Raw genomic sequence first — 25,769 nt, 5'->3', positions numbered from 1 at the left:
AAGAATTTATCTTTCTTCTTTCCACTTTCCATAAAGCACCTATTAACCTAAGAAAGAAAATTTGATTCACAATTTAAATTATTTGATGCATTGGAAACAAAATAATATCAGGGCAGATTATAAAAACAATGGACCTTAAGCATCAACACTGGCCACTTCCATAGACTTACAATATGCTGCTGTCTACCCAAATAATGTGATCTGTTGGACTGAAAAATCAATCCAACAAAAACATCAAAACCATTTGATCTATTTTTCTCCAAATACATAAGAAATGAATCCTGTTACAGCCAAGGAATTTCTAGAGTTTGCTCCTACTGTTATACTGTTATTCACATGCAGTATGTTTCCTGAATGATGGACTTCAATTCAACTGATGCGCCCTATCAGCAATTAAAACTAAACAGAATGCTTCTGTATGTTTCCTCAACAAGCTTCCCAGCAATCAAAAACCCCAAACTGGCAAGGAATTACAGATGGCATAAAGTTCAACAGATTTCTTCAGCCAATATGATGTCAAAAATGGACTTCACTGCAAAAGAGCACAGCATATGATCAGTTGGAGACTTGTAGGGGAACTAAATATCACCAGAAATGGGGAATTAAGATGACAGAATGACAGGAGAGTTGCCACTCTTAGCTTACATTTTCTTCTGAAAAAAATTTCCAGGAGCAATTATATTTTCAGTTAGACTTACAATTTAAGTTGTCTAACTCATTCCCAACAAAAGTAAATATGATCCCAACATCCTTCTTCCTCTTAACTCTAACTAAAAGAGAATGAATGGATTGGATGTGAACAGTTGATTGGGTTAACTCAATAATGAAAAGGCTTCCTAAGTGGCTCTTGTTCATTTGCAAATTTTATCTCTTTTTATTGTAAGTGTTATCTCTTACCTTCCTCTTTGGGAATATTAGGTTGATCAACCAACAGTTGATGGAGTGCCCCTACATCACTCGCACTTCAATATCAAATTCAGGGTCAGCTTTGAAAACCAAGTATGAAAAGCATTCAGACTATACAAGAATATTGTAGCAACCATGGAACGAAAAAATAATTAGATATAACTGAAAGACAAAGTATACAACAATCTGACCGTCTCAAGTCACATTTCTGGTCAGAGGACCACAAGGCTCAACTCTAGACCAATCTAAAAAGACTCAAAGGAATAGGCTTCATTCAGCTCATAACAAACATGAAGCCATCACCATCTGATGGCTTCAGAAAGCATGGTAATCAGCTAAGCTGTATGAATAACCAATTTTCAGACTTGGCGCTTTGCCAACGTGATCCATAAAATGAATAGTTATCCACCCTGGATTGATGAATCCAACACTCGAAACAAACGAACTTGTTCAGCTATACTGAGAGAGCTTGATGCATCTATATAACATCTAGTCATCTATTTGTTTAAAGTACCACATCTTGAAGCTCAAGATCATATGAGAGACTTAATTTCTCCTAAAAAGAACTGTTTTCTGTATGATCCACTACTGTACAGCTCCAATATCTACCACATGACAGATGAGGATATAAATCTGAAATTTAATAAGCTTTGAGAATCCATTAAAAAGTCAAAATTTCTGAAAATTGATTGAAATGGATGGCTGAAAATACAAGAGAAAATGTGCCAATTCATGGAGGATTTATGACTCTGAAATTGGATAAGTACCCATTCTAGACCGTATATCAATTTTGGAATCACCACATTGCCATTCCATGTGACACAAATAGGTCTTCCATAGAGTAATAACTTCATCAGTCCATGAAAATAACCTTACTAAAATAGATATGAGGCATACTCATCTTTTATACTAAAAGAAAGAAATGTATTTAGAGAGAATTTTTTACTCCGGACACTGGAAGGAACAAGATAACATTAAGCCTTCAAAAGTAAAAGGGGAAAACACAACTTGTTAAATACCTGAGTTTCAAAGTAAGTGCTGAGACTGTTGATAACTTGAGCTGATACCTGGAAATTTAAATTTTGGTCAGCCATTGTTTGCCAAAATTATATTGTAACCAAATAAAATGATTAAAAAACTATGATTGGTGGATCAGTGGAAAAATTAAAGCAGTCAAACAATTTCCACCAGCTTGGCCTAACAAAAGATATTACCCAAGATAGAGTAATGGTGCTTCATGATTTATTTTGTGAAACACAAGAATGGGAAAGAAAACAAAAAAAAAAAAAAAGAAGAATGAAGGATTTCTAGGAGAAAACTGAAGACTAAATATTAGGATATCCATTTTCCAGAATTGTTCAATTGTTTTAATACATATTTACTTTATGATAGTTGCTTTTTAGTAAGCACCACCATAGAGCCTGATGCAGGGCAACAGATGTTAAGAACCTGGCTAGGCTGGGTCAAGGTAAGAATCATTTTCTCTACACCAGAGAATACCTTGATTAAGGGATTTATATGAAAAATTTCAATGTCTCCTGAATTTCTCATGATAAAGAATGCATAGAGAATAAGGGAAGATATTCAACAAAATTTTTGAGAATTCCCTTACTCTGAGTGGTACATCTCATGGATAAGTCTAAGCCCCTCCAAACAATCTGCTAGACTTGGCCGTATCCCAATTCGCAATTGCATTTGGTTCGTGCCAGGTGACATTGAACCCCCTTTTACCTGTTGTCTGCCATCTCGAAGAATCTTTTCAAGAGATACAACGATACCATGGAACTCTTCACTGATTTCATTTTTTTCCAAACAACAGAAGGTCAGCACAGACCAAACCTTAGAAAAGAAAAAAGTCAACCAAAAAAACTATATGAGATTCCTAGTATTTGATACAAAATTCATGATTTGGTCAGTAAATTAAAAAAAAAATTACATAATGTTGCTCTATTCTTCTCCATATCGATCCAAGATATACAATCATTGGGAATTGCATCAGGCCAATAACGTCAGAGTTACTTCTTGGCCAAGCAAGGTTTCTGCAACCCCCAACCCCTCTTTCCCCCCTACACCTGGGCCTGTTTCTTCCCACAAGGATCAAAAAAGTTTAATGAGAATTGAGTGAAGCAACTGTTATTTGTTCTATCCAAAGTGTCTCCTTTTTCTACAGAATTGCATTTTAGATATAAATCTAAGAGAAATAAATATCCGAATTAGAAAAAAGTTGCCAATTCCTTACAAGAATTCTAAGAAAGTAAGAAACGACAAACCATAACAATAATAACAGTAAATTCCATAATCATTGTGGAAGAGGGTTCACCATGTTTTCGTCATAGAAATCAAAATGGTTTGCAGAGATTCCATCTGCTTCCCCAAAATTGCCTCCCTGATGCCATTAACACATGTCAAACGGCCATAATTTTTGGGCTCCTGCAGTACCTGATAATGGAAAATAGTCGAGAAGAAGGAAGAGAATGTTGCAACTAAGAATCCCAAAGGGTCAAAATCGCAAGTAACTAAAGAGAAATATCTATCTCCACTATGAAGTACCTGCAATCTCTCGATTATTGCAGAAGCGTTTCTGAACTGAGAGAGCAAACGGGATTGAAGCTCATCCCATCGATTTATTTCGTCCCTAATTTTCCTAAACTTTTGCTGGTATTTCTTCACCACCGTCTCCATGCCTTTTAGAAACAAAATATAACCAAAATAAAAATCCAATTTAACACAGTTTTCATGAGGAAGAGAATTTAAGGAAGAAAAACACTGGTCAAACTAGAGAAATCAACAATAGAACGACAGAGAAGAGGGGCAAGAATGTTAAGCCCAATCCAACAGAGAAATGGGGGACCAAATAGCAAATCCAAGCAACCCAAACTCTTTTTATTATACAAGAAAAGGGGTCCAAATTTAGCATCATTTCAACTCAATTGGATTTACAAGCTTTTCCAAATTTTTGAGTTCAGTCTCAGAGTATTTTTTTGATTCAACGGTTGTAACCATGTCGAGCAGATGAGAGAGAGAGAGAGACCTGATGCTGGCTATCTTCAACTACTTTTGGTTAAACTGCAAAGTAGATTCAGTCGCAATCCAAGAAAGGAAGTGTAGTGCTAGCTCTCCTCCCCTGAAGTGTAGTCGCAACCCAAAACTTGACTTGCAGTAAAAAGATAGATAACAGACGATATTTTGGTACGAACGTGTTTTAAACGAATTAAAATGTGAACCGGAGACGATCAAATACGACAAATACGACAGATACGACAAAAAAATGAAAACGGATTATACGCATTTTGGTGGAGGAATTGGTAAGGGCAGGGACTCGGTGGTGGAATTGGTAAGGGTGGAGGAGTTGGAGGTGGTAGTGGAGGTGGGGCTACACGGTGATGATGGTGTTAATGGTGGGTGGTGGTGGTAGTATTGGGTGTCTACATTGTAAAAGAAGATGATTTGGGAAAGATGAGGGCATTTTGGTTTTTTTAAATTTTAACAAATAGGTCAGCACAATTAGGTCTTTTCAAATTTTAGAAAAGATAGAAGAAATGGTAGTTTAATCAATTTTTAGCATTTAACGCTTGATGTGGACGTAAATAGTTTTAGGTGGAAAAGTAGGGGTGATACGTGGAATTTTCAGGGGGTGCATGTGGATTTGTCAGAACCTTAGGGGGCATGGGGAATATTGGATGCATTTTAGGGGGGTATGCGTATTTAATGCTTTAAAACAAAGGCAATATACACACATAAATTGGGAATAACAACTATACAATTTACCCAAACTATCTTAAAAATTAAAATGGCTAGGGTTCAAGAGTTAAATAACAATGAAATGTTTCCCTACTCTCATCTTTAAAGTAGCTTCAAATTCCAAGTTTCAACCATGAGTATCACAGACATATACACACATAAATTGGGAATAACAACTAAACAATTTACCCAAACTATCTTAACAACGAATTGTTATTTTCTCAAAGCAGACCAAGAAAGAAAGATAATAGAGGAAAAGAAAAAAAGAAAAAAGTATAAACGAATAACTCAATAGCAAGGTCATAAGGAAGTAAGGGGAACTTACCTGGGTACGTCGTAAGTGTCTCTGGAAATGGGAGAGAGCGGAGAGAAATTGTGCAGGAGCAGTAACAGGAGCCCTTCGAGCACTGCAGGTTCCTGGCGGTTGGCCCTTCGAGCACTGCCGCATCAACTTTCGCGGCTTGCCATGAGAATGGGGGAGGCTGGGAGAGGTTCCTAGTGCCGTGATAGAGGTATTAGGGTTTCTGAATTTTAAAAGTGTTTCTCTTTGGGGGTGGGTGTGGGGGAACGGATTCGGATCGTGTACTGCGCGGCTACCCCAACTGCCCTGCTGCGTAGACACAACAAGGCATGAAATGATCGCCTTACCCCCACTTGGGCAAGGCGCTCGGGTAGGGGTAAGGCGATCATTGCGCGCCTTGCTGTGTTTGCTCAATAAGTAGGGGTGTCAACCGGTCAGGCTCAGTTGGGTTCGATCAGGCCTCACGGTGCTTAAAGCCTGCATCGTGACCGCCCGTTTAAGTCTTTGGGCCGGTCGGGCTAGGTCGGGTTTTGAGCTATAATAGGGCTAGTGTAATCGGTCCTCAATTGTTCATTAACCGGGCTGTGGGCATGTTTAACTCTAAATGAGCCTTAACAAATTAAGAGTAATAGAATATATAAATTATTCAATGTGGAGCCTAGCTACTTGGTCCCTTTTTATTAGATGTCCTATTGAATATCACTCATGATTGTTGAGGAGGACTAATAAGACAGAACCAAAGTGGGGGTGGGGTCATGAATAATTTATAAATATTTAGTTCACAAGGTTTCAAAACTAGCAAATAAGGTCGGGCTAGCATTCAATTGGTCTGGTCGGTGCCCGACGAGCTAAGATCCCACACCGGGACCGCCCATTTACTAAACGCCGGGCCGGGTGGGCTTGATCGGTTTTGCCGGGCCAGGCCTGGAATTGACACCCCTAGCAACAGGGTAGTTGGGGCAGTTGCACGCAGTAGGAGACCCCAATCTGTGGGGGAACTGAGGGGTTAGGATGAGCCGATGGGGTATAGTATCGTTTTTGGTCGAATGGGTGAACTGGTGAAGTGAATAGCTGGGTTTGGACTTTGGGGAATTAATGGGATTTTGCAAATGATTTTTTTTATTTTAAAATTACAGATACGCATTTTACACTCATTTAATACTGTTTCTTTGCCCATTCTTGTTTTTTACTAACTCATTAGGAGCAATTCGGCAAGTCGCATTTAAAACGGAAAAAAAAGGGATGCCGTTTTATTCATGTTTTAAACTAACATAGGTCGTGTATCCCCCTGCGCCAGTGGGGGGGGTGGAGCCAATGGGAGCATGCACACAAGCATCATGGGGGTGGGATTTTTGTCTTTTCATTGAGGCAGGGTTGTCATTCTGCGTCCACCAGTGACTAGGCGCATGGCCCACACCATTAGGTAGCATTCTTTTCCCTTTTTTAATAGTAGGCAAAAATTTCTCTCAATGGAACGCTTATATAAATAATTAGATAAGCAAATCTTATTATGCCACACAAAATGGTGATTCAAACATACTGGTTGTTGGATATATATGGAATAGTTTGGATTAGTTACGTGTAAAATTCCAACCTTAGATTTAAAAGGGAAATTTCTTAGATCCACTAGATAAGAAAATTAATTACAAGATAATCGATTTGCTTTGTTTATTGCATTCCCCTTAATTTGGTTACTTCTTCCTCCCTATCTCCTACGGGTCGTTTGGCATTAATGTTGAGTCACTAAGTATGCATTAGTATCAGTGAAATGCTGAAAGCGCTTTATTTGACATTCAATTTTTTGGTATTGAACTTTCTGATTATCTTTGTGGATTTTGGCATAGAGAGCTATATCTCAGGCAATTTAGGTTATATGATATTCTTTTGACTTCAGATTTAACTGCAAATCACAGAACATATGAGAAAAATTAGGACTTTGATGTTGTGGCTTCCTATGAAAATTGCTAAACTCTACCCTTCCAAGGACATTAGCTGAAAAATAGCCAGAGGTAGTAGTTGCATTGGATTCTGTTATATTGATGAGGTCTTGATAAGGGGTCTTAAAAGCTATAGGAGCCTACAAGAGTAACAGTTAACACTTGAACCGTAATCCATTCTCCATAGGTAGAAGGTTATAATTAACAAAGGTATTTTAATTCAAAATCTACTGTTAGCTAGTTATTCTCTTGGTACTTGGTAGAACTTTAACTCGGTTAATTATGATTAATCCAAAAGGATTTTAATGCATAGTTTGATGTTAGATGGTTATTCCCTTGGTACTTGGTAAAAAAATATGATGTTATATGGTTATTCCCTTGGTACTTGATAGAACTTTCTCTGTATCATTATTTGGGTCTACCTCTTTCTTCCCAGATCTCTCCCCTATCCTCACCGCTGCTATCTCCTCGACCCCCCACACTTCATCTTCGGTCGTCATCTCCTTGACCCTCCACCCTTGCATCTCTGGTCGCTGCTGCTACTCCTCTAGTAAGCTCTCTCTCTCTAACCCTAAGTGGTGCAGGGTTTGCATCTCCAGTAAGCTCGCTGTCGCCGTGCTCCTTTCTCCTTTGGTAAGTTATCCTTCTCTCACCCTAGACTCTATCTAGTTCGCATATGATCCCTCTCTCTCTCTTTGTTCAATCTCTTCTCAGGTCCTTCTCTCTATAAAATCCCTGAATTAATTTGGGGTTCACTCTCCAAAATTCCTGAATTGAGATTGTTTAATTCTTATGTCATGGGTTTCCCCCTGAGTTTATTACTGTCTATTCAATTAGCCAACAACCCCACCATTTGGTTTGTAAAAGATCTATTTATTTCAAAGCTATACCAATAAGTTCGTATATATATTGGTCTTAGAGGCTCCCTTGCCACCTTCAATGCAGGATGACATATTTTATTTTGCATATCCATCATGGGGGATATTTTTTTGAGACCCCTCCTCAGTCATATTTTGGCTAGTATTTGTAGAATCATAGATCCTGATTTCATGTCGTATTTTAAGATGGTTGACATTATTGTTGAGCTTTGGCTTCATAACACATGCAACATGAGTCATTTGCTTCCTCACATGTATAAGGATGGATTGAGATTTTTGACTAGTGATAGGGATGTGTTGGATATGTTTGCAATGAATGACGGTAGGCCCCATATTGCATTGTACGTTGTTAACTTAGAAGATGATGCAATTGGTGGAAGGGATGAGGATGTTGCTATTGATGAAGGATTGATACCTGCTGGAGAAGTAGATTCACATACTATGGTTGATGCTGATGATTTTTTAGATCTTGTTGAGGGAGTTAATCTTAGTGATGGTTTTGGTGATGCTATAGATGATGTAGGTAAGAAAAGTGAAGATGGAAATGAAATTGATGTTTTTAATGATAATGAAGGTAGTAATGATAATAAGGGTGACAATGATGATGAATCATCAGAGTATGGTGATAGTGATGAGCTAAATAGCCTTTCAAACTCATCTAGTGATGATAGTCCTAAATACCCTGAGTTTTTATAGAGGAATTTGGAGAACCCTATCTTAAAACTTGGTATGAAGTTTGTATCTGTTTAAGTGTTTAGGGCTTCACTTAGGGAGCATGCAATTCGAAATGGGTATGACTTTGTTTAATTAAAAAAATGACAGTATTAGGGTTACTACTGTGTGCAAGAATGAATTTGCTTGGCAAATACATGCTTCTCCAATGTATAATGATGGGAGTTTTCAAGTAAAGAGTTACCAAGACCAATACAATTGTGTAAGGACTTACACTAATTGACAAACAAGTTCTGAGTGGTTGTGTAAGAAGTACTTAGACAGGGTAAGGGATGACCCAAAGTGGAAATTTGTTATGATGCAAAAGTCAGCTAGAATAGAATGGATGGTTGATGTGTCTTATGGGAAAGCTTGTAGAGCAAAAAAGAAATCTTTAGAAGTTATTGAGAGGAGTCATATAGAGCAATACAATCTCCTGTATGATTATTGTGAGACACTTAAGCTACAAAATCTAGGAAGTGTTGCTTTGTTGAGCATTGATAGGCCTCCATGGAGTGATGGACCTTTAATTCAGAGGTTGTTTGTTATGTTTGATGCACAAACAATTGGATTTCTTGCAGGTTGTCACCCTTTGATAGGGCTTGATGCTTGTTTCTTGAAAGGTCTATATGGAGGATAGTTGATGCATGCTTTAGTAAGGGATGGTAATGACCAAATGTATCCACTGGTAATTGTTGTTGTTGAATTTGAATGTAAAAGTAGTTGGACATGGTTTTTAGAAAATCTAATTGCTACCATTGGAAGACCAGAAGACATGGGCTGGACCTTCATATTTGACAAGCAGAAGGTAATTTCTTTAGAATGTGGAAGGCATTTTTGTATTTTCACCGGGGTCAGTATTTTCTCATTTCTCATTTCTTTTCAAAGGATTTGGTAGGGAGTTTTACAAAATTGATGCCAAGTGCTGAACATAGATTCTATGAGCCACATATGTATGCCAATATGAAAAAGAAATTCAAGGGCAAGGATTTGAAAGATGCTATATGGGCAACAACCTCTTCTTACATAGTTACAAAGTTTGAGCATGGCCATACGGCGGTGATGGTGGTAATGGTGGGTGGCGGTGGTTGTACAGGCTGCGACTGTTGCGTCAAGAAATCATCTGCGGTCCCTTCAAGTGCCATAACCTGCAAAAGGACTAAGGTGATAAAGGAGAACCGGTGTGGTTCTGGCCTAGGACTCTCCGATGCCTAAGTTAGATCTCTCTGAGCAAATAGATGAATAGTAGAATTCAAGATGGGATCATGGAATAGAATATCTTCCCTCTTATAGTAGAGTATGGCGGTGTGGAGAGTCCCAGTTTAATGGAGAGTGATCCATGTAGTGGATAGAGACCCTGGGTAGCAGGGCTCTTCCTTGGTTGGCCGCCTCCTTGCGGGAAGGAGTGTCTTGGCGATGTTGGGATCCTTGATAGATAGACACCTACGTGTGGTGATAGCACCTTGGGTGTTTGAGTCCGTCTGGGTGATGTGACTTCTAGGCGGTGGCCTAGAGTCCTAGAGATGGTATATGTCTGTAGTGGTGATTGGAGTGTAGGCTTGGTGACGTCCGCGAAGGTTATGTGACGTGGAACTTGGTGAAGAGGGGCTCACGCCTATAGGAGGCTGCGCCCGTGGAGGCCGCCCCTGGAGGCCGCGCCTATGGAGGTCACGCCCATGGAGGTCATGCCGGTAGAGGCCGCGCCTCTGGAGGCCACACCTGTGGAGGCTGCGCCTGGGGAGCAGCCCCTGTGAGGCCGCGCTTGTGGAGGCCGCGCCTATGGTTCATGTTTGTGTTGGTTCTCTTCTGGGCCTAGGACAACCCCTTCTTGGACTGATACACATGGCAGCTCTTGATTGGTCAAAATAATCTTGGGTTCATCATTTGCCCCCCACTCTCTTGGAACAGAATGTCCAAGAGAGTAATGCTTTTATGTAGTGAGGGGTTCGTCGTGAACAAGCTTCTCTTGAGGGGCTTGCATGTAAATCTCCTAGTCAGGTGGGAGAGGTTGTAGGTTCAAACCTCTCCTCCCACACTTTTTCTTCTTCTTTTTGTGTAGATATGTATATATCTCCTTCCTTCTCTCTTTCCTTTCCACTTTTCACTTCTTACTTTTTCTCATCATCTCTCTCTCTCTCTTACTTTCTACCTTCCACCTTTTTTGAAATCTTGTCTCTTCCTTGCATTCATTTGACATTTGTCTTTTTGGTGCCCCTCATGTGTTTGTCTTTAAGCAACATAGAATAGTGTGACTTTTTGTTGGCTTTCTTCTCTTTTGGCCCTTGGCCTTGGTGCTTGCTTGGTGCTTTGCTTGTGGTCACACCTATTGTGTGATTGCATTCATTTGTTCAAGGTTTTGCCCTGTCCGAATCTGAGCTTACCCAACCCAGTTTGGGTTTGGGTCATGCCCGAGGCCGCGTCTGTGTCTACACAAGAGGCCGCGCCCATCCGTGCCCGCGCTAGAGGTCGCGCCCGTGGCATCAAAGGCCATGCTCGGGGCTGCGCCTGTTCGTCTAATTGAGGTGGCGCCTAGGGCCACGTTGTGTTGGAGGTCGCGTCGGTGTCGTGGTTCGAGGACCTTGCATAGGGGCGTGTTGAGGCCGCATCCGTTCAAGGGCGTGTTGAGGCCGAATCCAATCGAGGCCACGCACCTGCTTGAGGTCGCGCCCAGCGCCTGCTTGAGGTCGCGTTTGCCCATCCATTTGAGGTAAATTTTTTTTTTATGGCTCTCTTATGGATTTGTTGGCTAACTATTGCAGCTTGCCTTCTTCCTTCTTGTGTCGGTCACTTGCCTTTGGGGGTGATCACTCTCTAAGTAAGTAATCTACCCCAGTGCTGTTCATGTCATCTTCTAGTGACTTTGATCCTGCCACGATCGTGGTTGGATCCTCAGAGGAGCCTTCCTCGGGGTCGCCGTCCCCTATGGGTACCCCATCTTCAGTGCCTTCCCCTAGTGCTAGTGATGGGGAAGTGGGACCTTCTAGCGTCTCTAGCCTTGGTAGAGGTCTTAGGTCTTCTGGGGCGGCGCCTACAGCCGCGGGTCCTGCTAGTAGGTTGGGTCATGTTACCAGTATCCTGACCCCTTCAGATTTGGTCTCCCTTCGCCAGGAGTACCATATTCCTTCGGATGTTGTGCTTCATATTCCCGGACCCAACGATTATGCTTTCTCTCACCGAGCGGACGAGATCTGTCTCTATCGCACTTTCTTTCTCCAGGGTCTTTGCTTTCCTGTTTCTTGTTTTGTCGAGTTAGTGTTAAAGCACTGGCACCACACCCCTGGGCAGGTATTGCCCAATTCCTAGAGGGTCATTTTGGGCTTTTATGTGTACTTCACCCGTATGGGGCGTGCTGCCACTGTTCCTCTATTCTCGTATTTTTACCTGTTGAAGAAGGGGGACGGTGGATGTTATCACTTTACTCGTCGCGTCCTCAAGGGACCCTATGCCACTTTGGAGCTCCTCGGGGGGATCACTAATTTAGTTAAGTATTGGAGCGATAGCTTCTTTTTTGCTACAGTCCCCCGATGCTTACTGCGGACCACCTGGGAGGTCATCGACCTCAAGAGGGTCAATCATGGCCTTGAGTTGAGTGATTCTGAGGGCGACTCCCTCAGGCGGTGTCTGGGACGTGATCCATTCAACATCTAGGAGCTGGACTCGGAGGCCTTCCTATTTCTTTGGAAGCTGAGTCCTGGTAAGACTACTGTCCTCGGTACTTGATCTTTATGCTTGTATTCTTCCCTTAGTGTATTGGCTGTTGACTTTATCTATCGTTGGATGTTGCTATGTAATGGACCTTCAACCGGACATCAACGTCTTTTATGCCAACCTACGAAAGAGAGTAAGGGTGTAAATTCTAGGCCCGGCTTGCCAAGCCCAACCAAGCCCGCTCGGTTAAAGCCCAGCCCTGCCCGGCCCAACCAAGCCCGCTCGATTAAAGCCCGGCCCTGCCTGGCCCGATTACTAAACGTGTCGGGCTTAAGCCCGACATGTTTAGTAATCGGGAGGTCTTGGTGTGGGGTCCTACCCTGTCGGGAGCCCGACTGGACCGACCGATTCCAGGCCTGACCTAGACCACCCTGTTGCAGCCCGACCCAGCCCGACCCTTTAACTTATAAACTTCCCCTCCCCTTCCCTCCAAATTTCCTTTTTTTTTTGTTAGTCTTTGACATTTATTGGTTAGATTTAGATACACTTAACATAGGTGAGATGAGGCTTAGTTTTAGTTTTTAGATCTTACTTTGTTAGAGGTGCTTCTGTTTGGTATTATGTTGCTATTTTTTTATTACCCTCTACTTAGTTTGTTAGAAGTGTTTCTATTCGGTGTTGTGCTGCTATAATTTTTCCCTCTACTTACTTTGTTAGAAGTGCTTCTATTCGGTGTTCTACTGCTCATTTAGTTGGGATAAGTTTTATTTGATTTTGAGTTGAGGTGTACAGTGAGTGCCCAACGGTGTGATGGTTTGAACTTAAAATTCTGGTTGCATGTCAATTAGTAAGCCCACACTGTTTAGAGACCGTTTAGAGTTAAATAGCTCATTAGCCCATTTTAGACCCGGTTTAGGCCCATTTAGCCCGAATAAGGCTACCCCGATTAAAGACCGAACACCGACTAACCAAAATGAAACCGTGCCATGCCCGCCCAAGGCATGCCTAAATGGTTGAACACGGTGCAGCCTATAAAATTGGTGAAACCTGGCTAGGCCCGACCGAGATCGATCGAGCCCGACCAGTTGACACCCCTAAAAGAGAGCCCTCAAGGTAGTTCATCTTCTGGTGGGCGTGCTCCGCCGACCTCTAGACCTTCCTCTACTGGTGTTAACCGGGAAGGGGGTCTTGATCTACCCAGTAGCACGAGGAGTGGTCCACGAGTTATCCTTGTGAGGCCAAAGTCTGCGACTGGGGCCGCGAGGCCTTCTACTCCCCCTCCTGTTGTAGTGCAGGGGGTGGCTTCCTCTTCTGCTGTTATTTCTGCTGATCCGCTGCTGCCATCTGCTGTCAGCCTGCCGATTCGTTCTACTTTGGTGCTTCCTTGGGAGCTTCAGGAGGGTGCAGTCTTGACTAGTATGGGTGTACCCCGGGAGTGGTTGGATCGGAGGAGGCTTCCAGCTGAGCGTTCGGGCCTGCAGGGGATGAGTGACTCAATCTTGGTGCACGCTCTTTATTAGGACATGGCTTCGGTGAGTCAGACCTCTTCCCTTTTTATTTCAGTGTCCTTATGTGATGGGCTTCTGATGTTCTTGTTGGTCACAGGTTCAACATCGCACCACTGAGGTGGTACTCTGTCTTGAGCAGAAGGCGTTCCAGGAGATCCAGCAGGCTCGCAAGCTGCGTAATATGGAGAGGGAACTCCAGGAGCACCGAGTCACCCAAGAGGAGGCCGTCATTCGAGTGAGGAGGATGGCTGAGGAGCTCAGGGCTATGTCTTCCGAGAGCGTGACTATGGAGGCTGAGAGTTCATCCCAGATCCGTGCCCTGAAGGAGGAGCTTCGAGATGTGAGGCAGGGTCATGAGGTGGAGTTAGCCGAGTCTGGCAAGCGAGTTGTGGCAGAGTACAAGTAGTCTTCGAAGCTCGTGGATTGGTTCTACAAGGAGAACCAGGGGATATACGATGCGGGGATCCAGGACTTGGCCGCCTACGTTCTCGAGGAGACTCCTGGCTATGACTTCTCATGATTCGCAAGTGTTACGGTGCTGACCTCAGTTGTTGTTGTGACCACTGATGTCCCGACGAAGGGGGGCACTATGGTGTCGGTGGAGGGCGTCATTCAGCCTGATGAGGGTATTGCTCCTGTGGAGGAGGGTGTGGCACCTCCTCCTGCGGCAGAGATGGCTTCTCCACCAGAGGAGGATATGACTCCCCCAGCGGAGGTTTCTTGACTTTTTGGGTATATGGCCTGTTGAACTTCTGAATTCTGAACTATGTGATTACTTTGACCTTCTTCTCTGGTTATGAGTAGTTAACTTCTTATCTTTTTCATCATACTGTTCTTTTATGGTTAACATGTGTGTGGGGTCTACTGTCTTTAGTAGTTGTTTAAACTTGGTGACCTGTTGCTTTAATGGTTCCCGGATCCTGGCGATCCACGGACCTTGGTGGCATTGTGCCTTGGTGGTCTACGTACATTAGCAGCATTGTGCCTTGGGGGTTTACGGACCTCGGTGGCATTACGCCTTGGTGGTCGACAGACCTTGGTGGCATTACGTCTTGGTGATCAACGAACCTTGGTGGCCAATGGGCCTTGGTGGCATTGTGCCTTGGTGGTCAACGGACTTTGGTGGCCAACGGGCCTTGGTGGCATTACACCTTGGTGGTCAATGGACCTTGGTGACCAACGGGCCTTGGTGGCATTGCACCTTGGTGGTCAATGGACCTTGGTGGCCAACGGGCCTTGGTATGGTGACAGTGATTAGATTAAGTAGTAGAAGGAGATGAGTATTCCCAAAATCAACTATTTACTTCAAATAAGATTTTTTAAATTATCCTTGAAAACTGTAATGCAATCTACTGCTACCACTACTGTTACCACTACCACTACTGCTGCTACTTTACTGCTAGTGCTATCGGTGCTGCTGCTGCTATTACTTCTACTGGTAGTATTTCTTCAGGTGTTCTGAGTTCCACGTACAGTGTACCTTCTTGCCCCTTGGAGTTTTCAAGCGGTATGTGCCTGAACGTATCCGCTTGAAAACTATGTAAGGTCCTTCCCAGTTTGCTGATAGTTTCCCTTCCTTCTTTGGTTGTGATGCACTTGCCCTTCTTAGGACTAGGTCCCCCTGATGGAATAATCGTTCTCGCACCCTGGCGTTGTAGTACTTGGCTGTTCATTGTTGGTAGGCCACATTCTTCATTAATGCCTTCTCTCGTACCTCATTCAGGTAGTCCAGGTTTGCTCGCAGTCCATCAGTGTAGATTCTCTCATTGAAGTTCAATACTCTGTGGGATATGGCAAGGACCTCTACTGGTGCTAGTGCCTCTGTGCCATACGCTAGGTGGAATGGGCTTTCCCCTGTGGGCGTCCTCACTGTGGTTTGGTATGCCCACATGATACTTAGTAGTTCCTCGACCCACTTCCCTTTGGCTCCTTCTAGCATTTTCTTAACTCCATCTAGCAGTGTTCTGTTTGTCACTTCCACCTGACCATTGGCTTGTGGGTAGGCTACGAGTACAGGCCGATAGTCGATGTTGTAACTTTGACAGAAGGCTCTGAACTTAGGGTTGTTGAACTGCTTCCCATTGTTCGAGATTAGTATCATTGGAACTCTGAATCTTTAGATGACATTGTCACGGATGAACTTCTCCATTTTATTCTCTATGATCTTAGCCAAGGGCTTGGCTTCTACCCACTTGGTGAAGTAGTCTATGGTGACCACCAAGTACTTGCTGTTGCTGGATGCTAGTATGAAGTTGCCTAAGATGTCTACCCCCCATATGGCAAAGGGAATGGGGTTGAGGATGGATGTCAGCTTGGTGGCGGGTAGATGGGGTACTGGGGCGAACAATTAACATTGCTCGCAAGCTTTGACATACTGTATTGCTTCCTCTTGCATTCGTGGCCAGTAGAGCCCCTGGCGGAGGATTTTGTAGGCTAGAGCTCTTCTTCCCATGTGGCTTTCGCAGATCTCCTCATGGACTTCTACCAGGGCGTACTGGGCTCCCTTGGGTCCTAGGCACCGAAGGGGTGGTGCTGTGGCTCCCCTCTTATATAGTATTCCATCTAGGACGGTGTACTTCGCAGTTGTCATCCTTAACTTCTTTGCCTCGATCTTGTCTTCTGGTAAGACGTCATTCTGTAGGTAGTTTAGTATAGGATCCATCCAACTAGGCCCCTCTTCAATCACATTGACCTGCTTTTCCTGGTATGTTGGCTCATGTAGTATTTTGACGTAGATGGCACTGCCCAGGTTACGGAGCTCATCGTTGGCTACCCTGGACAGGGCATCGACGGTGGTGTTCTCGATCTTGGGAACTCGAACCATCTCGATCTTCATGAACCCCCCGATCAATTCTTGAGCACATGCTAGATACGACACCATTCGCTTGACCTTCGCCTCATACTCTCCATTCACTTGATTTACTACTAGCTAGGAGTCACTTCGGATAGATAGGTGTGTGACTTGAATGGCTTTGGCCACCCGGAGTTCAGTTAGTAGTGCCTCATACTCTGCTTCGTTGTTGGATGCTGGGAAGGTGAAATGGAGAGCATACTGGATTCGAAATCCTTTGGGGCTGGTGAGTATGAAGCCAGCCCCGCTTCCTGTGGCGTTACTCGAACCATCCACGTGCATCTCCCACGATCCTTGGTCATGCTCGTCTGGTCCCTCTGCATTTGGCTCGATCTTAGGTAGGGTGCCTTCAACAACGAAGTCTGCCAAGGCTTGGCCTTTGATGGCCGTCCTGGGATGGAACCTGATGTCGTGTTCACTCAACTCTACTGCCCAGGCAACCAACCGTCCAGAGATGTCTGGTTTGTGTAGTACCTTCTTTAGTGGTAGGTCGGTGAGGACTATGACAGTATGGGCTTGGAAGTATGGCCGTAGCTTCCTAGCCGCGATCACCAGAGCGTAGGCTACCTTTTCGATCCTTGTGTACCTGGTCTCTGTGTCAATTAGTACATGACTGACATAATAGATGGGTCCCTGTATCTTACCCTCTTCCTTCAACAGTACCGTACTCACCGCGACTGGGGTCGCAGCCAGGTAGATCTGTAGCTCTTCACTGGGTTCTGGTCGCCCCAGTAGTGGTGGATTCTCCAGGTATTCCTTCAGTTCCTCAAATGCTTTTTAACAGTCCTCTGTCTATGCAAAGTCTCTTAAACTTTGGAGGATTTTCAATGTCTTAAAGAACGACAGACACTTATCTCCTGAGTGTGATACGAACCTTGAAAGGGCGACGATCCTTCCATCAACCTCTGTACTTCCCTGACCGTCCGAGGTGGTGCCATTTCTTGGATGGCCTTGATCTTGGATGGGTTGGCTTCGATTTCGCGTACTGAGACCATGAACCCCAGGAACTTTCCTGACGTTACTCCAAAGGCGTACTTTATAGGGTTTAATCTCATCTGGTTCCTTCTCAGTACCGTGAATGCCTCTTCTAGGTCGGATAGGTGTTGATGGGCTTGGACGCTTTTCACGAGCATGTCGTCTATGTACACCTCCATGTTGCCCCTAATATGTTCCTCGAACATTTTATTGACCATCCTTTGGTAGGTGGCCCTTGCATTCTTCAGCCCGAACGGCATGACACGGTAGCAGTAGTTCTCCTTGTCCATTTGGAATGCGGTGTAAGACTCATCATCCTCATGCATGAGGATCTGGTTGTAACCGGAGTATGCGTCCATGAAACTCAGCATCTCATGTCCGATAGTGGCGTTGATCAGTAGATCAATCCTGGGTAGTGGGTACTCGTCCTTTGGGCATGCTTTATTCAGGTCAGTATAGTCGACGCACATTCTCCACTTCCCATTAGGTTTGGGTACCATGACCACGTTCGCGAGCCAGGTAGGGAACTTCTCTTCCTTGATGAACCCTGCTTGGCTCAACTTTTCTACCTCTTCCTTGATAGCTGCCTGTCGCTCGAGGGCGAAGTTCTGTCGCTTCTGTTGGATGGGCTTCCTGGTTGGGTCTACATGCAGCCTGTGCTCTGCTATGGATCTGGGTATGCCTAGCATGTCGTCGGTCAACCATGCGAAGACATCCATGTTGGCTTGGAGGAGGTGTCCCAGTTCTTCTTTCTGTTCATCGCTCAACAATGAGCCAACCTGCACAACCTTGGAAGGGTCATCCTTGCTGAGTGGCCATGGGATAAGGTCCTCCACCGGCCTTCCTCTCTTCTCTGTTTGCTCACCTCTCTGGTCACTGACCAGGTTCTCCATGCATAGTGTCATCCCCCGTGTGTTGCCATTGTTCTTCTTCACGAAGGTGGCGTAGCATTCTCTGGTCTTCTTCTGATCGCCTCGGACTTCACCCACTCCATTGTCAGTGGGGAACTTCATCTTTAGGTGGAGTGGAGACATGACACCCCTAAGGGCTATCAAAGATGGTTGCCCTAAGAGGCCATTGAATGACACCACAGATCTGACGACCATGAAGTTCACCATGATGGTCACTTGCCGCGAGTGTTCACCAAAGGTGACAGGTAGCTCTATAGTACCTCTGATGGAGGCTATGGCGCCCGAGAACCCATGGAGGTAGGTGGGCTATGGCTTGAGTTGATCATCCCCGAATCCGAATTGGCGGTAGGCTTGCAAGGAGAGCACATCCACTGATGCCCTAGTATCTATCACTACTCGATGCGCTGGTCGATTGGCTATCTCTACCTGCACTACTAAGGCATCCTCGTGAGGAAAGCTTACACCTTCTAGGTCTGCATCCGAGAAGGAGATCACCATTTGGGTCTTTTCCACTTTGCTTGGCTTCTCTGCTACTCCCACGAACCTGGCATGGGCTTTGGCCTTTCTGGTGGACTCTTGTCCTGGTCCTCTGAGAATGGTGAGGATGGGGGCTCCCTTAGTGCCACTTGGCTCTGCTGCATCTCTCCTCTCTTTGGTGCGATCTCTCTCTGTATCTCGATCCGCCCTCCTTCTTAGCTCTTCTCTTTTTCGATCACGACCTCGGTCTCCTTGGCCCGAACGGGCGTCGTGCCTCCCTTTTATGTATTTGTTCAAACTTCCTGCTCTTACAAGGTTTTCTACCTCTCTCTTCAGTAGCAATCCTCTGTGTCATGTCCATTGTCCTTGTGGAAGAGACAGTACTTATTGGGATTATGCTTCTCAGGCTCTGATTGCATGGGTCTTGGCCATCGGAGCAGGTCACGATCTTGGATCTGCATAAGGATCTGAGACCTGGTGGTGTTCAGGGGTGTGAACTCTGGGCTCCTTGCTCTCTCACTCCTTTTTGAACGATGGTCACTCCTTCCTCAGGGGCGATCACCCTTCTCCTGTCACCGCTCGGTCCTCGATCTCTTGCTTTCCTTGTGGTCATCTGGTGTTGACCTCTTATTATCCTGGGACTTGGCTTCAATCGCCTTCTTCCGAGCTTGTACTATCTCTGCCATATTGGCAAACTCATTACATCTCTCCAGGAGCTCCTTCATGGTCTTGGACTCATGACGTGCCAGGTCCTTGATCAAGTCAAGGTCCCTGATACCCCCAACCAGGGCTGCATGCTGGGCCTGATCATCTAAGTCTCGGACCTCCAGGGATTCTTTGGTGAACCTGTTGACGTACTCTCTAAGGGACTCCCCAGGGTTCTGTATCACGTTAACAGATTGACTGTGGTCTTCTTCTGCTTGACGCTGCTCTGGAAGCGGGTAAAAAATTATTCGCATAGCTTTGCAAATGACCCAATCGACCATGGTCGTAGTTTGAAAAACCATGAAGTCGCTGCACCTTTGAGGGATGCGGGGAATGCCCGACAGGATACCATGTCCGATCCACCATATAGTGTCATCATGCCATTGAAATAGTTGATGTGGTCATTTGGGTCGGTGGTACCACTATATAGTTCAAAGGTGGGTAACCTGAACCTGGATGGAAGTGAGGCAAACATGATCTCTTCCGAGAATGGGTGTTGTCTAGGAATCGAGTGTGTCTCACCCTTAGTTTGCTTCTTCAACCCTTCCAGTTTCTCGTCCAACTCTCGGAGTCTCTTGTCTAGCTCTTCGTCCCGTGTTGGTCCCTCACATCTGACAAGACGTTCACTGCGACCTCATTCACATCCTCTCCTTGAAGTCCCCTCCCGGCTTGAGTATTGGCGGATGGTGCATGGTCACGTTGCGATGAATCTTATTGTGAACGCTAGGGGCTTTCTTCGTGGTAAGTCCGGCTTTGCTCTGGTACATAACTTCCTCCTAGTCGACCATCAAACACCGACCTTCGGATGGATCCTTCAGGGTTAGGTACCATGGATCGGTGTGATGGTGTTCTCCCTCGGTCCGATCGCGCTAGATGGTCTGCTGTTCGCCTGGGAGCTGGGGAGGCTCCCATCGTTGCCTGATGTGCCTCTCTGACCTATCACCTCTGGGAGGTGACCTCCTAAGGTTTTGTTCCTGTCGAGGGTCCGTCTTGTGATGGTGTGGTATTGCACGCAGCCTCAGGTAGTTGTAGAAAAGTCGTTGGTCGTCGAGGGTCTGTCACTGTAGGTCATTGATCTGACCCATAGTTGCTGGTGCATTGGGGTCAGGTACTGCCTCCACCACCACTTCGTTGTTGGGTTCGACTACCGCAACTTGATCGTCGTCTGGGATCTCCCTCTCCAGAGAGACATGGTCATGGTCATTGGCTCTGCGACAAGAACTCTCTGGAGGAGGTGATCCGTTCCTTGGGGCATTGCTGGTGGAGGGAGCAGTCTTCTTACCCCATGGTGCCATGATTGAACAGTTATGGAAACAAGCTAGTAGATTCGATGGCTAGCGTCGTTCCCACAGACGGCGCCAATCTGTTGCATCAAGAAATCGTCTGCGGTCCCTTCGAGTGTTGTAACCTGCAAAAGGACCAAGGTAACAAAGGAGAACCGGTGTGGTTCCGGCATAGGACTCTCCGATGCCTAAGTTAGATCTCTCTAAGCAAACAGACGAATAGTAGAATTCAAGATGGGATAATGGAATAGAATATCTTCCCTTTTATAGTAGAGTATGGTGGTGTGGAGAGTCCCAGTTTGATGGCGAGTGATCCATGTAGTGGATAGAGACCCTGGGTAGCAAGGCTCTTCCTTGGTTGGCCGCCTCCCTACGGAAGGGAGTGTCTTGGTGGTGTTGGGATCCTTGATAGATAGACACCTACGTGTGGTGATAGCACCTTGTGTGTTTGAGTCCGTCTGGGTGACGTGACTTCTAGGCGGTGGCCTAGAGTCCTGGAGATGGTATATGTCTGTAGTGGTGATTGGAGCGTAGGCTTGGTGACGTCCGCGAAGGTTATGTGACGTGAAACTTGGTGAAGAGGGGGTCGCGCCTATGGGAGGCCGCGCCCGTGGAGGTCACACCTATGGAGGTCAAGCCCATGGAGGTCATGCCCGTAGAGGCCGCGCCTGTGGAGGCCCCGCCTGTGGAGGTTGCGCCTGGGGAGTTGCGCCTGTGAAGCCGTGCTTGTGGAGGCCGCGCTTGGGAGCCACGCCTGGGAGGCCATGCCTGTGGTTCCTGTCTGTATCGGTTCTCTTCTGGGCCTAGGATGACCCCTTCTTGGACTGATACACGTGGCAGCTCTTGATTGGTCTAAATAATCTTGGGTTCATCAGCAACAATGGTGGGTGGGGGTGGTGGTGGTGGTGTAGAAGAACAAGAAGAGGAAGAAGAAGAGGGCATTATTGTCATTTTACCCTTTCAAGGGTATTATCGGCATTTAAATTAAAATTGGGCGATGACATCATTACTTAACTGTTCTAATCTAACGGTAAGGGTACGATTCTAAGATTTTTTCAAAATACAGTGGAGGTTTTTGAAATAGATGAATTTTTAGAGGTGGTAGACATAATAGATTCAAACTACAAGGGAGGAAAACGTAATTTTCCCTATTTTAAAAAATTTTGGTGCTTAAGATTTGATTAGTGAAATTATCTCACAATTGCTGATGTGGTAAGTCATGATGGATATAAAGCATCACAAGTGATTTTATACTGTTATCATTAGAATGATTAAGAGTTTCTTCTTACCAAATAACTCAAACCCAACTCCGCAATAAACATTCCCTCCTAGTTTCTCCATCCTTTCTCCTCGTTAATGATGTGGGTTCTTTATTGACGAATTGATATCCGGTCCATCGGTTCTCTTTCTCCCTCTCTTACATTTATGATGCCAAGATAAATAGGCTCTTCACATCCCACCCAACCAACTATGTTGTCTTGTAGGTAGCAAAGAGATTTACTCGTTACAAGGTAAGGGTGGTTTATGATCACTTCAATCAGCTGGATATGGGTGAGGTAAGACGAATATAAAGTACAATCCGATGCAGATAGCGAAAGGTCAGGCCTTAAGTTCTAAAACCGGTTTACAGTGAAAATGATATTGATCCAGGAAACCCAAAGACGTACCCATCCATCCCTCTCCCTTTAAGTGCTCTCGTTTTTCAGCTTCCTTTGCTCCACTCACATGGGAGTGCAGCGGTCATTTCACATGCTTCTGTGTGTGGGCGTAAGAACAGCGCACCGCATGCGCCCAGGTATTGCCTTAGAAGAATTATTGAAAAGTCAACTTCTTGGGAAAAACAGTTGATGGCAAGTACAATATACATCGAGAAAAGATATAGAGCATTGGGGATCATATATGATAAAGATGGCCCATTGAATCCGATAGGTGTTTTAATTTAGGGATGCCCAATGTATCCAACTTTTGATTGGGCAAGATCAACGGTCCAAGTGGCATGAATTAAGCAGTCGTTGTAGGTTGGCATGGCAACAAGGTAGACGGTTTTGGGTTCTACTCTTAAGGGTTCTAGTTCATGGGACACGTTTTGATACTTGATAGGCGTTTCTACATCCAAACGACTCCTACATTGCAATATGTTCGAGAGGTGCATATTTCGATGAACATGCTCACTTGACAAAAGCAGATAGTATTAGATATAAATAATTAATTTTGAGACATTTATATATAAATCGGTTTCGTGGTGTAGTGGTTAGCACTCTGGACTTTGAATCCAGCGACCTGGGTTCGACTCCCGGCGAGACCTTTTTTTATTGAATCTGAAACTAATACAAAAACCTATATGTTTACAGGAAATTACCCCTACCTTTTTTTTTTTTGGTAGAAATGCCATTAAGTTGGACTAAAAATGTTAGAATTAGATTAAGGGTGTCAAACGGTCTGATTTCAGTTAAATCGTTTAATTAAACGGTCTCAAATTTGAACCATAATTAGACCATTATTAAGTGGTTTCGGTTCGACTTCGGTTAATGTTTTTGTTTGATTTTAGTACATTTATGTACATTTAAGAGTGTTAAACGATTCGGTTCGATTTAAATCCATTTAATTAAATTATCTCTTTTAAAAAAAAAAAATAACCGAGCCGTTTAATAGGTTCGGTTTCGGTTTGATTTTGATCTTGACATCCACCAATTTACCTTTGCGATAGTATATTTTTTACTTCACTGTTGAGCAAGAACAAACTAAGGCTGAAAATCCCAACTAGTTCATGATTTGTACATCTTTAGTTTCTAGAATCCAAGGCTGTTCACCTATGTCACTGTCCAGTTCTACAATCTCCATATTTATAATTTGCCTAAATTTACGTTAGTGTTAATAAAGTTCTACGAAAAACACGTTAGCATTAATAAAGAAAGAAAGTCCAAAAATATATTCGAAAATCTAGGGAAAAGGGAAAGTGGCTCACCTTTGGTGTGATAGTGGTCATTATTGTTCTTTTCTTTGCTGCAATATGTTTTATAATCATAGATTTATAAAGATCATGATGCCACATAGTGTTAAGCGATCCGATTTGATTTAAATCATTTAATTAAACTATCTCTTTTTTAAAAAAAAACCATAACCGAGCCGTTTAATAGGTTCGGTTTCGGTTTGATTTTGATCTTGACATCCACCAATTTACCGTTGCTGATAGTATATTCTTTTACTTCACCTGTTGAGCAAGAACAAACTAAGGCTGAAAATCCCAACTAGTTGCAGTACTTTGTACATCTTTAGTTTCTAGAATCCAAGGCTGTTCCCCTATGTCACTGTCCAGATTCTACAATCTCCATATCTATAATTTGCCTAAATTTACGTTAGCGTTAATAAAGTTCTACGAAAAACACGTTAGCATTAATAAAGAAAGAAAGTCCAAAAATATATTATGAAAAACTAGGGGAAAAGGGAAAGCGGCTCACCTTTGGTGTGATAGTGGTCATTATTGTTCTTTTCTTTGCTGCAATATGTTTATAATCATAGATTTACAAAGATCATGATGCCACGTAGTGTTAAACGATCCGATTTGATTTAAATCATTTAATTAAACTATCTCTTTTTTTTTAAAAAAAAAAACCATAACCGAGCCGTTTAATAGGTTCGGTTTCGGTTTGATTTTGATCTTGACATCCACCAATTTACCCTTGCTGATAGTATATTCTTTTACTTCACCTGTTGAGCAAGAACAAACTAAGGCTGAAAATCCCAACCAGTTACAGTACTTTGTACATCTTTAGTTTCTAGAATCCAAGGCTGTTCACCTATGTCACTGTCCAGATTCTACAATCTCCATATCTATAATTTGCCTAAATTTACGTTAGTGTTAATAAAGTTCTACGAAAAACACGTTAGCATTAATAAAGAAAGAAAGTCCAAAAATATATTCTGAAAATCTAGGGGAAAAGGGAAAGTGGCTCACCTTTGGTGTGATAGTGGTCATTATTGTTCTTTTCTTTGCTGCAATATGTTTTATAATCATAGATTTATAAAGATCATGATGCCACATAGTGTTAAACGATCCGATTTGATTTAAATCATTTAATTAAACTATCTCTTTTTTTAAAAAAAAAAAAACCATAACCGAGCCGTTTAATAGGTTCGGTTTCGGTTTGATTTTGATCTTGACATCCACCAATTTACCCTTGCTGATAGTATATTCTTTTACTTCACCTGTTGAGCAAGAACAAACTAAGGCTGAAAATCCCAACCAGTTACAGTACTTTGTAAATCTTTAGTTTCTAGAATCCAAGGCTGTTCACCTATGTCACTGTCCAGATTCTACAATCTCCATATCTATAATTTGCCTAAATTTACGTTAGCGTTAATAAAGTTCTACGAAAAACACGTTAGCATTAATAAAGAAAGAAAGTCCAAAAATATATTATGAAAAACTAGGGGAAAAGGGAAAGCGGCTCACCTTTGGTGTGATAGTGGTCATTATTGTTCTTTTCTTTGCTATGTTTATAATCATAGATTTACAAAGATCATGATGCCACGTAGTGTTAAACGATCCGATTTGATTTAAATCATTTAATTAAACTATCTCTTTTTTTTTTTTAAAAAAAACCATAACGAAACCGTTTAATAGGTTCGGTTTCGGTTTGATTTTGATCTTGACATCCACCAATTTACCCTTGCGATAGTATATTCTTTTACTTCACTGTTGAGCAAGAACAAACTAAGGCTGAAAATCCCAACCGATTCTGATTTTGTACATCTTTAGTTTCTAGAATCCAAGGCATTTGTTCACCTATGTCACTCAGATTCTACAATCTCCATATCTATAATTTGCCTAAATTTACGTTAGCGTTAATAAAGTTCTACGAAAAACACGTTAGCATTAATAAAGAAAGAAAGTCCAAAAATATATTATGAAAAACTAGGGGAAAAGGGAAAGCGGC

The 25,769-nt window shown here is 43.5% G+C and overlaps 1 protein-coding gene and 1 non-coding gene across 9 annotated transcripts; one reads left to right on the top strand and one right to left on the bottom strand.

The window, feature by feature from the left end:
* Window positions 1-207: 207 nt before the first annotated feature.
* LOC122666942 (uncharacterized protein At5g43822) lies at window positions 208-21,877 on the bottom strand. Of its 8 annotated transcripts, XM_043863060.1 has the most exons (8): window positions 21,873-21,877; window positions 19,469-19,479; window positions 3,457-3,590; window positions 3,227-3,345; window positions 2,519-2,698; window positions 1,926-1,973; window positions 898-962; window positions 208-532 (listed from the first exon to the last, which is right to left on the bottom strand). In XM_043863060.1, exons 3-8 carry the CDS (start codon window positions 3,586-3,588, stop codon window positions 489-491), a joined length of 588 nt encoding a protein of 195 aa, XP_043718995.1. In that variant the 5' UTR covers window positions 3,589-3,590; window positions 19,469-19,479; window positions 21,873-21,877; the 3' UTR covers window positions 208-488. The 8 variants fall into 8 exon arrangements, with proteins under 8 accessions (XP_043718995.1, XP_043718996.1, XP_043718997.1 ...); XM_043863061.1 differs by lacking the exons at window positions 19,469-19,479; window positions 21,873-21,877 and adding an exon at window positions 18,026-18,031; XM_043863062.1 differs by lacking the exons at window positions 19,469-19,479; window positions 21,873-21,877 and adding an exon at window positions 3,938-3,970.
* Window positions 21,878-23,065: 1,188 nt separating this feature from the next.
* TRNAQ-UUG lies at window positions 23,066-23,137 on the top strand. The gene has a single exon. It is a non-coding gene; the product is annotated as a tRNA-Gln (tRNA).
* Window positions 23,138-25,769: the final 2,632 nt, after the last annotated feature.

Source organism: Telopea speciosissima, chromosome 7 (assembly GCF_018873765.1).
Source record: "Telopea speciosissima isolate NSW1024214 ecotype Mountain lineage chromosome 7, Tspe_v1, whole genome shotgun sequence".
In the NCBI taxonomy this organism is placed as follows: Eukaryota; Viridiplantae; Streptophyta; class Magnoliopsida; order Proteales; family Proteaceae; genus Telopea; species Telopea speciosissima.
Note: the sequence above shows the minus strand (reverse complement) of the source record. Positions and strands in the feature narration are given on the sequence as shown.

Bases quoted from the DNA above. Each gene is read 5' to 3' on its own strand.
- LOC122666942 (XM_043863060.1), bottom strand. From the start codon at position 3,588: ATGGAGACGGTGGTGAAGAAATACCAGCAAAAGTTTAGGAAAATTAGG. The intron at 1,974-2,518 runs GTAAGGGAATTC...TTAAATTTCCAG, and splicing joins CATGAGATGTACCACTCAGA to GTATCAGCTCAAGTTATCAA. The intron at 533-897 runs GTAAGAGATAAC...GCTCTTTTGCAG, and splicing joins TAATATTCCCAAAGAGGAAG to TGAAGTCCATTTTTGACATC.